General features: G+C 39.9%; 1 protein-coding gene across 10 annotated transcripts in view; it reads right to left on the bottom strand.

The window, feature by feature from the left end:
- The window catches only part of LOC132384020 (gephyrin), a 647,984-nt gene that overhangs the window by 314,330 nt on the left and 318,641 nt on the right, over positions 1-15,013 (bottom strand). For all 10 annotated transcript variants that reach the window (XM_059955300.1, XM_059955317.1, XM_059955322.1 and 7 more), the window contains one exon: positions 13,908-13,965. In XM_059955300.1, coding sequence (XP_059811283.1) covers positions 13,908-13,965 — 58 coding nt within the window. The remainder of the gene's footprint in view (positions 1-13,907; positions 13,966-15,013) is intronic.

The raw sequence follows: 15,013 nt of genomic DNA, 5'->3' as shown, positions 1-15,013 counted from the left end.
GATAAAGAGCATCCTGATGGATGCATTTTGCTGTCCAGATGTTCCAGGGTTGAGTGAATAGCCAATGAAATGGTATCTGCTGTGTACCTGTTGTGCCAGTAGGCAAATTGAAGAAAATCCAAGTTGCTATTCAGGCAAGAGAAGATATGTTTAATCAATAAACCTGTTAAAACACTTCATCACAGTGAATGTAAGGGCTGCTGGATGATGGTCATTAAAGCAGGTTACCACATTCTTCTTAGGCACCTTGAAGCAGACCGCAAATGCAAGAGGTTAAAGATTTCAGTGAACACTGCAGCCAGTTGAAGACTTTAATACTCTGCCAGGTACCCCATCTGGGCCAGATGCTTTAAGGTGGGTTCGCCCTCTGGGGTCACTGAGAGTTTGTGATAGTTCCTCCATAATTTGATGATCAAAGCAAGCATTGAAGGCATTGAGTTCATCTAGAAGTGAAGCCCTGTTGTCACCTATGTCACTTGATTTCACTTTATATAGCATTCAAGCCCTGCCACATCTGTCGAACAAGGGATGAAAAGCTTGTAATATAGACAGACCAGAGGAATCAGTATTCTAAATACAAAAAAGATGAAGGAATCAAATTGACAAAGCATTCTGAGAGAGCAGAAAGATGCTATCTATATTGGCACATGTTTAAAAGGAGAAAAATTGCAAGGCAACGGAAAACAGAAGAGGATAGGAACTATCTGGTAAGATGGTGACATACTTGGGTGCAGTGGTCTCTCTGGGTTCAACCAAAGGTGAAATCTTTTTCACTCTCACAAGACACTGCCAGTTATCAAGAACATGAAGTACGGCAGGTCTGCTCCACAAGTGAGTTGCTGGATAGCGGTGGAGCTGGACTTATTGCACACCATGCACACATGTTGCAATCTGTTTCAACCACCCAGGGAAATAAGCAACAGGTGGTATGCGATCCAACAGATTGTTTTGAACTTCTTTGTTGTGATCGTACGACCCAGTTGTTAATGTAGAATGCTGCTAGTCCAATTCACTAGTTCATTGGCGAGACTGACAGCAAGGGAGCTGTGTGGCCCCGGATGTGCATGGACCAGACCTCATTCATGCCTTGGGTTTGCCTATTGCAGCCAGTAAGGAAGAAGACGCTGGAGCTGTGTGTGTGTCGCTGGATTCAGCACTGGGTTGTGGGCTGGCCCCTCCTATTGTACACTCGGTGCACAGTCCGATATAAGGAACTGCTCCCAGCTTGTTTTTGCAAATACTCAAAACCAAGGCAAATTCCATGCACCATTAATCTTCAGGCCATGACACTCAGGAACTTGGGCTATATTATTATTTTTTAATATATTTTCGTAACTACGTTTTTTTTTGCTATCATGATTATATGTACAGTAGGTGCTGTGTGTGACTGCTGGTTTTGTGCTTTGCATCTTGGCCCCAGGGGAACACTGCTTCATTTTGCTGTAATTACCTGAATGGTTGAATGACAATTAAATTGAACTTGAACTAACTGTGTATTTCTCAGAAGATCAACAGAGGCACATCAGGCCAAGATGCTTCACTGTATGTTACAATTTTTGTGAATATAATTGACAGAAAAAAATCTTTACACAGTAGTTCCAACGATGCACAGTGGTTACTTTTTCACAAAGAAAACTTGCTGAAGTGAGATGGGCAAAACTACATACAAGGTCTAATGATGCCAACATTTGTTCAAAGCAAAATACAGCAATGAGGAACTATAATTTTTTGTCACCCTTTCTTTATTGGATTATAGAGATGGCAGTCTCATTTAAGTACACTGATTGTACAACAGGTTCTGGAAATAGCTTGCATGGAGGAATGTGGCTGGAGAGGAAAGAATCAGATCAGGTGTACACGGTCTGTATCCCTCCATTTCCTGCCTTTTCATTTGTCTGTCTAAAGGTCTTTTAAATGCTGCTGTCCTATCTGCTCCTTATACCTTCCCAGCAATACACTCCAAGCACCTAAAATTCTGTGTAAAAAAAAATTACCTTGAACATCTTCTTTAAACTTTTCCTCTCTCACTTTGAAGTTATGCCCCCATACTATTTAACTGAGTTGCACTTTATGTTTTTAAAAGAAATACAGAACAGATTAGAACACTATCAATACCCCTATAAAAGTATAAAACTGTGTATTAGTTCCTAGTAGTTATTGACAGAGGAATTCATCCATTGTGTTGGTGTGTTCTATTGATTGACTATAAGTGAATAAAATCAGCGCAGATACCTAGTACAGATCATGGACTGCCTTCGTACAATGCTTTCAATCTTTGCATCCTTCAAATCTTCAGTTTCATTGTAACTTTCAAGATAATTGTCGATATTTTTAAATTCTTCACAGTTCATAACTTGTTGAATAGTGAAATCATTTCATTTTCACTTCCGGTCATTTCTGGCATATCCAAGTCTGAATGCTTGAAACTGCAGTCAGCAAAACAGCTTTTAATTGTCTTACTGCTTATTTCTCACCAACTATAAGTGACAAAAAAACATTGCTTTTTGAAAAACCTTCCTCAATATTCACAACTCCACCAATTTTTGTTGACAAGATATTTCAGCAGACACTTAAATAGGCAAAGCATAAAAGGATATGCTTTAATGTGGGCAAATGGGACTAGTGTGGATGGGCAAAAAGGTTGGCATATTGTGATGGGCTAATGGACCTGTTTCTGTACTGTACAACACTATAACTCTATAACCATCATCCTTGAAATTCTACTCCTAAATCTGACTCCTTATTTTGCAGTAAATTCTTAAACTTTCCCTACCATAAGCAAGCACCTTTTGACTTACTCAATTCAACCTGCTCTCCATCAATATTCACCCCCAGCATTGCTATGCACTAGAAAATAAAAAAAGTCAAGTAGTTATAGTAACCATTATACACAAGCTTATTTCCAATAATCTAACTTGGAAGTTATGTTTTTCATTTGGAGTGATATGGTGAAATAATCCACCATTGATATTAAAGGATTCAGTAAACTGGTAACCAACAAAAAAAGCATTTGAAAGTTATCTGCCACTGCAAGTTTGTGCATCACTGCAAAGAAGTCCTTTCAAGTTCAATTGTCATTTAACTGTACATGAATACCCATGAATAGAGCCAAACAAAACAGAGTTATTCTTTCACCAAGGTGCAAAACACAGTGCCAACAGTCATACACAGCACAGGTCACATACAAACAAGACAAAATCTGTAGATGCTGGAAACCTAAGTAATACACACAGAATGCTGGAGGAACCCAGCAGGCCAGGTAGCGCCTATCGAAAAGAGATAAAGAAGTCAGAGTAAGAAGGTGGGGGAGGGGTGGAAGAATTGCAAGGTAGTAGGTGTGTGTTGTCTTTATGACAGTTATTTAGTTTATAATATTTTCGCTTAGTAATTCATTTGTTAGTATTTTCTAGTTAGAATTATAAGTGTTTAAAGTATATTCATTGCCTGTAAAATATATCGGTGTGCGATGATGTCACATCCGGTTTCGCCGCGTCTTGTGGGAAAATACCGGTTTGAGATCAACACGAGGGTGGGGGCTCACCACGAGGCAGACCCGAGTAGAAGTTGTTTTGCAAGCATTAGAAATCACAGTGAGAGCAACGCTGTAAGTTAATAGATAATCGATATATTGAACTAAGATGTTAACGCTGATCTTGTTAAAAGTAACGACGGTCGATAACGTTTATATTTTCGTTAGTTAAAGAGTTGCGGATAGTTTGCATTGAGGTGTATTTAAAGTAGTCAATGGCGTAGATGAACTCTGCCTGTATACTGCACCTTAATGTAATGTAGTTATAGTCACTTTTACAAGTATTTACAATGGAAATGTGATATTAAGAAAGGAACAAATACTGTATCAATCTTGTATTGTTTTATCAACAGTTTTCACCATATGTTAATGTGAAGAGTGAACAGTAAATGGTTAATCTTACTGCGACCTGGTTTTCATTGACTGTGGTTTATCTTGGCGTTTAATTCGGCGTTACGTTACACCTGAAGGAGAATGCTACAAGGTGATCACCCAGGACATGCCCGCTTCTCATTGTTACTTCAGCAAGGAGGTACAGAAGCCTGAAGGTACACTCTCAGTGATTCAATTCCTAAATGGATATTGAACCCATGAACACTACCTCACTTAAATCATTTCTGTTTTTGCTCTATTTTTAATTTAGCTATTTAATATACATATATACTTACAGTAATTGCTTTACTTTTTCTTCTATAATATTATGTATTGCATTGTACTGCTGCTGCTGAGTTAACAAATTTCACGACATATGCCAGTGATTTTAAGCCTGATTCTGATTCTGAAACCGCGAGGGGGGAAGAGTGAAGCAAAGAGCTGGGAAGATGATTGGTGAAAGAGATAAAAGGCCGGAAAGGGGGAGTCTGATAGGAGAGAACAGAGCACCATGGAAGAAAGGGAAGGGGGTGAGGGGGAGGAGCACTAGAGGGAGATGAAGGACAGGTAAGGTGAGAAGGGGAAATATAATGGGCAATGGTGGGGGTGTGGGGGAACAAAATTACCTAACGTTTGTGAAATGATTGCCGTGCCACACCACACACCAGCACTCTGGTGGAGTACCGACTCTTATACCTCCCTCTGGGTGACTGCAAACAGGAGACACCGTGGCTTGAGGCCTAGTCATTGCTCCTCTGCTGTTTCCCAATAAACCAAAGAACTGGACTTGCAGCATTCCACACCACTAAATTCAACAGGGTCTTGCAATCACATGAAAAGTGACTAAAATAATCACTCACTGTGAGACTGCACACCTCCTTTGTGCACCCACTCTGATGTCTCTCTGATGTAGACAGCAGTACAATCCACACCATCTAGCTTAAGATATTAGCTACTTATTATCAAATGTTTATTCATGCTTTGAATAACTGATCAGGAACAATATTTAAGAATTTGTATGTTACATTTATTGGTTAATTATACTCCAATCTAATGTGATCAAGAAAGCTTTATAATCCACTTGTACTTAATTATTTAAAGAACTGCTCACTGTTTTGTTCATCCATAACAATCTCCTACTCACCATTTTAATATCTGAGATTGAAAAATACTCTAATATCTGTTAGGAGGAATTAACTTGTAGGAGTGAACAAGACTTGTCCCTACAAATAAAAGGAGCACTGAGAAACAAGATTAAAGCTAACAATGGTTGCAATAAATCTGCAAATGCTTCAAGGAAATCAGAGTGAGAAACAAATTGCTGCAAACTGCGAGTTCAAAAAGACTCACTAAAAACTAATTCGACTGTACAAAACCATGTTAGTTGGAATATTATGTAATTTTACATATAACTATTTATACTAATTGTAATTGATTTTAATGCATTCCTTTGGTTTCTCTTCATATTGGTTTCTGATCTCATTTAGCCCTTGGACTTCAGTATCAAGAAGATGCATAAACCTTCATGGGTGAAATTCGGAAATAGAACATCTAACAGTACAGTACAGGAACAGGTCCTTCAGCCACAATGTTGTGTTGAACTAATTAAACTTTCAATTAATAGGACGAAGGTTCCTGATGAAGGATCTCGGCCTGAAATGTCAACTATTTACTCTTTGCCTGGCCTGCTGAGTTCCTCTAGAATTTGTCTGTAATAAAAGTATGTCAAACGCTTCCTTTATCACTGTTTTAACCTGTGCAGCACTTAATGGGAGCTAACGACATGGGCCCTAAACTTCTCTATATACCAACACATCTTGACATTAACAGAGCACAATCCCTTTCCATTTAATCTCCCAAAGTACAACACTTCATAACTGGCCAGATTAAACACCATTAGCCATTTCTCTGTCCATATGTGTGACTGATCTATAACACACTGTATCCTTTGGCAATCCTCTTTACTGTGTATGACATCATTAATCATTATATTGTCTGTGAATTCAATAACCCATCCATCCACATTTTCACAAGATCTTTGGCGTATATCTCAAACAGCAGCAATCCCAGTAAAGGTACTTGAGGAACACCACTGGTCAGAGTTCCAACCACAGTAAGTCCCATCAGCCTCTATCCACTACCTTCTACAGGCAAGCAAATTCTGAATCCAAGAAGCCAGGACACCAATGATCCCATGCAACTTCATCTTCTGGATGAGCCTAGCATAAGGGTTCCTGTCAAATGCCTTACTAATATCCATAGAGACTACATCCACAGTTCTACCCTCACCAGACACCTTCGTCACCTCTTTGAAAAACTCAATCAAGTTAGTAAGACATGACTTGACCTGCACAAAGCCATGCTTCTCTAATTAGGTCATGGTTTTCCAAATGCTCTTAAATCCTATCCCTAAAAATCCTCTCCAAAACCCTCCCTACCACTGACCAGTCTATAGTTTCCATGATTATCCGCATTTAGTTTCTTGAATAACAGAACAACATTAGTTACTCATCACTTCTCTGGGGCCTTATTTGTGGCTAGAGAGGACACAAAAATCTTGGTCAAGGCCCCAGAAATCTCATCTCATCTCAATAACCTGGGTATATCCATCAGGCCCTGGGGACTTATCTATCTTAATCTTCTTTATGAGACCCAACACCACCTCTTCTTTTACCTCAAAATGCCCGAGCATATTAGCACGATGCACACGGATCTCACTATCTTCCATTTCCTTCTCCTTCATCGTAAATACTGACAAAATATCTCATTTAGGACCTCGTACAAATCCTCTTCCTCCAAGCACATTTCTGCTCCTTTATCGAGTGTCCCCAATGGTTCAACATCTGGCTCACTTGAATCTATTTATTGCTTTAAACTCACTGGGGTTGTTTCCACATTAAACCCTCAAGTTTCCCACTTCCCTCACTCCCTTTAGCCTCACAGGGATTCAATATCCATGCTCACTATGCTCTGTTCCCACACTCCTTTTAAACTAAACATGGCCAAGTTCATGTGCTTTTTTGAAACTCATCGGGGCTTTGTTACCTGCATTCCCTTACATTCCTCATAGCCCCATTCTCATTAACTTTTGAAACTGACTGGGGCTCTGTTTCCACTTAAACTCACCTGGAAAATGTATTATACTGCTACATTTTTAAAAGGTGAACTAAAAGGAGAATAGTGCAGAATACCTGCTAGTCTGCCACCACCAAAGCTAGATTAGTGGAGTTCTATGGTGCCCTGTAACAACCTACAAACATTTGTACTTTAAAAGAACTAAGTATAACTGTAGGCAACTATAAACATTTAAATAACCAATTTTAAACACCAATGAAGTCTGCATTAAGGATGCTCCTTCTGGTCTGAAGAAAATAGAAACATTCCACCAGAGGAAAAGCATATTCAATGACTCTGCAGTCCTTCTAAATGTTCGAAATGCAGAGGATATTCAATGTTGAAAGTTCAAAGTAAATTTATTATCCATGCATATATATGTCACCATATACAATCCTGAGATTCTTTCCTTGCAGGCATTCACAAAGACACACAATAGAGTTAATGAAAGGCTGCACACAACAAGATGCACAAACAACATGCATAAAAGACAACTATGCAAATACAAAAAGAATCAAAGAAATGAATAAGCAATAAATATTGAGATCATGAGAAGAGTCCTTAGAAGTGAATCCATTGGTTGTGTTCAGTTCGTGGTTGGTATAAGTGAAGTTGAGTGAAGTTAACCCCTCTGGTTCAAGAGCCTTACTGGTGAGGGGTAATAACTGTTCCTGAAAATGAAGGTGTGGGTCCTTAGGCTCCAGTACTTCCATCCTGATGGCAGCAGCGAGAAGGGAGCAATGCCTGCATGGTGGGGGTCCTTGATGATTGATGCTGCTTCCCTGTGACAGTGCTCCATGTAGATGTGCTCAATGGTGTTTTATCCATGATGGACTGGATTCTATCCACTATCTTTTGTGGGCTCTTCCATTCAAGAGCATTGGGGTTTCCATACCAGGCCATGATGCAACCAGTCAATATACTCTCCACCACAGATCTATAGAAATTTAGCAAAGTTTTAGTTGACATGTCAAATCAATGCAAACATCCAAGAAAGTAAAGGCACTGCTGTGCTTCCATTGTAATGGCACTTAGGTGCTGGACCCAGGACAGATCCTCTGAGATGTTGACATCAAGGAACTTAAAGTGCTGACCCCTCTCCACCTGTGATCCCCAGATGAACACTGGCTTGTGGACCTCCAGCTTCCTCCTCCTGTAGTCAATAATCAGCTCCTTGGTCCTGCTGATATTGAGTGAGAGATTGCTGTGTGGCACCACTCATCCAGATTTACAATCTCTATTTTACATACTGATTCATCATCACCTTTGGTTCGGGCGATGACACTGGTGTTAATTTACACCCATTCCTTTTTAACATTGCTTAACTGAGTTAATGGCATCAATATTCTATCCAACATCTTGATAGCAAATGTGCAGATGCTGGAGAACAAAATTAAGGATGTGAGGGCAAAATTGCTGGATTGGAGAGAAATGAGATATTGTTGTGTTCTACGTTTGACTGCGACATGGTTTACTCACAGTACACAAGATACAGCAATCAGACCCCAATGCAGTTTCACAGGATAAACTGAACTGCTGATACAAAAAAGGCAAAAGATGAAGGTGGGTGTGGCGGTTTTGTCGATCTCTTGTTCCTTAGAACACTTAATGATTAAATGTTATCTGTACTGTTTACCTAGGGAGTTCTCCTCCAAAATCCTGACTGCACTTTACATACCACCAGCGGCCGACTATAATCCAGTGCTTGAGATACTGTATGATGTGCCATCTCCAAACAAGAAACAGTCCATCCTAATGCATTTCAAATCACAGTCAGGTACTTCAATCAGGTTTGTTTTTAAGAAATCCCTGCCCAATTACCATCAACATATAACACTAGACCATTGTGATACTAAGATAAGGAATGCTTACCGTTTTGTGCCCAGACCACATTCTGGTAAATTGGATCACTTGGCTATCCTTCTGCTACCTGCATACAGGCAGAAGCTAAAGAGCAAAGCTCCAGAGATTAGGACAGCAAAGAGGTGGTCATGAGAGGTAGAGTATTGCTTCAAGTCGGTGGACTGGGTTGTATACAAGGATTCATCTGTGGATCTGAATGAATATACCATGGTTGTCATGGACTTTATAAAAGTTTCAGATGAGTGTGTCCCAAGAAAATTATTCCGTTCCACTCAACCAGAAGCCATGGATGAATCGTGAGATCCGCAATATGCTGGGGTCCAGTTCAGAGATATTCAAGTCTAATGACCAAGAAAGTTACAAGAGGTCCAGGAAATCTATCTCATGGGTAAAGAGGCAATTCCAAACAAAATTTTAATCAACGAAGGATTCTCGGCAGTTGTGGCTGGGCTTGAATGCCATCACTTCTTATAAAGTAAAACCAGGCGGCACAGGCAACAATAAGGCTTAATTTTCAGGTTAACTTATTGCTTTCTACGCTCGCTTTCACTGGAAAAACAGGAAAGGAGTTATCATGAACTCCCACATCCCCCGATGATTCTGTGATATCAGTCAGTGAGGCTGACGTGTCAGCTGTCTTTGGAAAGCTGAAAATAGGGAACCCAGACAGAGCAGCTGGCCAAGTTCTAAAGACGTGCTCATCAACTGGCTGTAGTGTTAACTGAGATCTTTAACTTCTTCCTTCGGCATTCTGAAATACCCACCCACTTCAAGCAGATTTCACTTATAATACCAGTGTCAAAGAAGAACATGGTAACCTGCCTCATTGACTACTGCCCAGAAGCACTAACATCCATAGTGATGAAGTGTTTTGAATGGTTAATGATGAAACATATCAACAACTGCCTGAGAAACAACTTGGCTCTGCTGCAATTTGCCTACTAGTGCAACAGTTCAACAGCAGATTAGCTCTATACTCAACCCTGGATAATCTGGATAGCAAAGGTGCATACATCTGGATGACCTTTAATGACTACAGTTTGACATTCAATATTATCATCCAGTCAAGACTAATCAATAAACTTCAAGACTTTGGCCTCTATACCTCCTTGTGTAATTGGACCCTTGATTTCATCACTTGTATACCTCAGTTTGGATAAGTAACAACAACTCCTCCAAAATCTTTATCTGTACAGGTTCACCACAAGGCCATGGTGCTTAGCACCCTGCTCTACTCACTTTACACTTATGACTGTGTGGCTAAGCTCAGCTCCAATGCTATATTCAAGTTTGCTGATGACGCCACTGTAGTAGCCCCAATCAAATGTGACCAAATCAGCAGAAAAGAGAAATTGAAAATTTGGCTAAGTGCTGCCACAACAACCTCTCATCAATGTCAGCAAGACCAAGGAACTAATTATTGACTTCAGGAGAAGGAAATCAGAGAGCCATGAGCCAGTCCTCATCAAAGAATATCTGACATGGACAGGGTCAGCAACTTTAAATTCCTCGTGTTATCATTTCAGCGGACCTTCAGTGGGCCTAATACTTAAGTGCAATTATGAAGAAAGCACAGCAGCACCTCTACTTCAGGGTGACATCTAAAACTCAGCCAAACCTCTACAGATGTGTGGTGCAGAGTATATTGTCTGGCTGCAAAATAAGGCTGATATGCCAACACCAATCCCCTTTATTGAAAAATCCTATAAAGTAGTAAATACAGTCCACTCCATCATGTGTAAATAACCTCCCCACCATTGAGCACACCTACACAAGGCTTTTTTGCAGGAGAGCAGCATCCACAATCAGGGACCCCCACCAACCATGCCATGCTCTCTTCTTGCTCCTGACATCATGAAGAAAGTTTAGGAGCCTTAAGACTCACACCACTCAGTTCAAGAACAGTTATTGTCTTTCAGCCATCAGGCTCTTGAACCAAAGGGGGTAATTTCACACACCCTATTGACTCACTTTCAAGGACTCTTCATCTCATGTTCTCAATATTTATTCCTTATTTATTTATAATCATTTTTTTTCTTTTTCTATTTCCATGTTGTTGTCTTTTGCACAATGGATGAACACCCATATTGCTGCGGTCTTTCATTGATTCTATTATGGCTATTCTCCTATTATGGACTTATAGAGTATGCCCACAAAATGAATCTCAGGGTTATATATGGTGATATATATGTACTTTGATAACAAATTTACTTTGAACTTTGAATATTCCAAGATATTCATTCATTTCCAGTGCTACCAATGGAAGTTGGTATGTCGTCAAAAATGAATACGCAAACAAAAATTGCCGTAACACATTCAGAGCTTTGAAATGCACAATCAAATACTGTGATAATGTGCATAAACTGCCAACATTTTCTGAAAACAGATAAAATATGTCATTATCTATACTATGTGCACTTAAGTAATTAATCAGTTTTCTGTTAATCATTCAAGAGAGAAAAACACTGTGTAGCTGGCTCATTATGTACATTTCAGTACACCGTACATGGGGAAGGATGGCAAGAGTTTCTTAATGAGGGAGTAGTACTGAAGAGTCAGTTATAAGGAGAGGGCAAATCTGAACTTGTTCACCTTATAGCAATAAAGGCAAAGGGAAGATTTAATGTAGAGGAGCAAAATTATAAGGAGATTTGACACACGTATGGAAACTATCTTCAATAACAGCTGTGTCAGTAACCAGAGGAAGAGATTTAAAATAAGTGACAATGGAAAAGAGTAATCTGCTGATGAAGTGGCAGAAATGGTTCAATAGTTCAATTTAACATCAGCAAATGTATACAGTATACTACCTGAAACCTTTACTCTTTTCAGACATCCATGAAATTGAGGGGAAAAAACCCAAAACATCAAATATAGTTGGTTCTCCTTATCTGTGGGTTCCTCATGCGCGGATTCAACCAACCATAGATCAGGAAAATCCAGAAGTTCTTTCTCCAGCACTTGTTGTTTGAGCATGTACAGACTTCTTTTTCTTGCTATTATCCCTAAACAATACAGTACAACAACTATTTACATAGCATTTACTTGGTATTAGGTATTATACATTTCCAAGATGGCGGCACGACGCAGCTTGCAGCAGCCACTCTGGAGCTGATTATCTGTTATTTGTGAAGTGGGGTGCCATGCACAATCATAATCGATTGAAAACGGATGTGGGAGCACGGAGGAACATTGGGAAATCTCCAGGAAGACCTTCTTCGTTGCTGCTGCTGCTGTGAGGTCCGGGACTTTGCTGGGAAGAACAGGCCCCCAGTCCTCGGGGTCGCGTTGCCAATGGCCGTTGGCGGAGCCGTCTTAATACGCTCGGCAGAGGATGGTGCTCGGAGAAGCTGTGCCTGAAGGGATGGTCGTCGGCTCGGAGGTTCGACGGACTCGGAGTCTGCTGCGGTCATGTCGCTTTCGGTGTGTGCTGCGTCTGCGAGGCTGGGTTCGACGGAGCTTTCATTCTGTGCTGCGTCTGCGAGGCTGAGTTGGGCGGCGCCGTGGAAGTCCATAGCAGGGGTACTCCCTTCTGCCGCCGGCGTGGGATGGCGAGTCTGTCGGGACCCTGGGGACTTGTGGAAACTGTGTGGTAATTTCTTTTGAACTTATAGTCCTTTAACATCTTTGGACTACTTTTACTGTGCCCATGGTCTGTTTTTTTATCAACTATGCTATTGTTTGCACTGTTGTAACTATGTGGTTTTGTGCAGGTCTTGTAGCTTTAGTTTTTGGTCTTGTTTTGTCTGGTGGATTTGGAGCTCCTTTCCGGGGAATGCGCTAAGACAGTAGCGTGATATTAATATGCAGCAGCCGCTCCGGACTCTGGATTGGGGATTGCCAAACATTATGTGGATTTTCTGGTATAGTCTGTTTTGTCATTTGCTCTTGTGATATCATTCTGGAGGAATGTTGTCTCATTTTTTAACTGCATTGCATTTGTGGTTTCTAAATGACAATAAACTGAATCTGAATCTGAGTAAGTAATCTAGAGATGATTTAAAATATACGGGAGAATGTACATAGGTTACCGTGGATCAGAAATCGAAAGAAAAAACCTGAAGTTCTCTAAGTCGGAACAGGTACATCCAGTTTTATTTAGTGTCAGTTAGTCAAACGTTTGTCTTAGTATATAGTATATATCTTACCTTTCTATGCATACAAAATAATTAAGAAACATATGTATTTCAATAATTAAACCACTGCAATGCTTAGTAATAACTGTAGCTTTCATCAGGGCAGAGCCTTCACATGCTCCATTATTCTCACTTTATCCTTTAAAATTGTTCCGGTCGTTGACCGACTGTAGTCTAACACTTTTCCAATGACTGATGGCGTTTCACCTCTTTCCAATTGCTTTATTATTTCCACTTTATTTTCAATCATGATCGTTTTCCGGAACAGAAACACTGCGGGCGGTGGGTCCTAAAGTCTATCGACTTGAGCCTCCGCGGTTTTGGTATTCACGGGGTGTCCTGGAACCAATCCTCCGCGGAGAAGGAGGGCCGAATGTATAACTTTCAAAAAGTGTATTCGCTAAATAATTTAAAGACAAACATTGATAGGGCAGTGGAAGAAAAATAAGCATACTTTCGGTCATAATTCGATGGATTACCTTCCATGCTTTAAAATTCTATGAACATCTGATCCATCAACATTCACTTTTGCAGTTAATTTTGAACTACTGTTTAAACCAAATTATTTATTCTTCAAGTTGTCAGAAGTATAAAGATATTTTTGAAAATCTGCATGGAATATTTAATTTCTGGTCAACAACAAAGATTAAGTAATTAACAATCTATTCACCACTGACCATGTTAACTTTTGAAAAATAGAGCATATCATACACTCAATTAATCCTGCTTGTGCACCGTTAAGGGCTGAGTGATTTTATTAGTTTGGAGTTGAAAATGCATATACTTCAGAACTCTAGATCCTAAGTATGCATAAGCCAGTCCAGAATTCAGGTGATAAAAAGTCTCAGTGTTGTTAAACAAGAATTGAGAAGTGAGTAAAACTAGCCATTTACCTTGATTTCATCAACCTCATCAGGTACTATCTTGTATGCAGATACTGTTCCTCCCAACCTACAAAAGAAAAGTATAGATCTTTCAGTTAGCAAACATGGGGAAATCTGCAGATGCTGGAAATACAAACAACACACACAAAATGCTGGTGGGACGCAGCAGGCCAGGCAGCATCTATAGGGAGAAGTGCTGTTGACATTTTGGGTGTCGGCCTGTAACGTCGACAGCGCTTCTCCCTATAGATGCTGCCTGGCCTGCTGCGTCCCACCAGCATTTTGTGTGTGTTGTTGTTTGATCTTTCAGAACATTTTGTTTTTTGAAAATTCACATTATAGTTAATTTCTGCTAAATATCGAATTTGTGCCATGCCAACCTTTTTGGCTTATCGATATGAATCCCACTTTTGGGATCATTGGATACATTACCCTTCCATGCCTTGCCTAGTTAAGCGTCTGGAGTTGTATCTGATTCTACCAACTCATCAGGCTGTGCATACCAGATATCAGCCAAGTTTTATGTAAAAGGCTTACCCCTCCATTATAAAACTCTTTCCTCTCACCTTAAATCTAAGTCTTCTTGCTTTTGATACCCCTCCATTAGGAAAGAGATTTTGACCATCTATCCCATCTAATGCCTTTGTAATCTTATACACCTCTATCAAGCCACCCCTTAGACTTCTTAGCTTCGGGATGAAGAAGCACAGCCTATCCAATGTCACCACATAACTAAAGTCTTCTAATCCAGGCAACTTCTGGGTGAATCTCCTTTACACTCTCTCCATCATAATCTTCTGACTGTGTTGCACACTGTTCCAAGAGTGGACCAACTTGTGTTTAATAAAGTTGTAATTTAGTGTCCTATCTTTTGTATTATTTACAGAGCATATGAAAAATACTACTTCCAATCTGTGTTGCTGCTATGGTTCAGGACCCTATGTGTCTCCATTCATCAATATTACTTAGAGCCTTATCATTAACCATGTATGTCCTATCCTTATTTGACTTCTCAAAATGCCTCATTTCATACTTCATAGGATTAAAATCCATCTTCTAGTACCATGTCCAATTTTCTATCTGATTTCTATCTTGCTGTAGCTTTAGGTAATTTT

The sequence above is a fragment of the Hypanus sabinus genome, chromosome 2, assembly GCF_030144855.1.
Source record: "Hypanus sabinus isolate sHypSab1 chromosome 2, sHypSab1.hap1, whole genome shotgun sequence".
NCBI classification, from domain to species: Eukaryota; Metazoa; Chordata; class Chondrichthyes; order Myliobatiformes; family Dasyatidae; genus Hypanus; species Hypanus sabinus.
The sequence above is the reverse complement of the archived record's forward strand: the minus strand, read 5'-3'. Positions and strand labels throughout refer to the sequence as shown.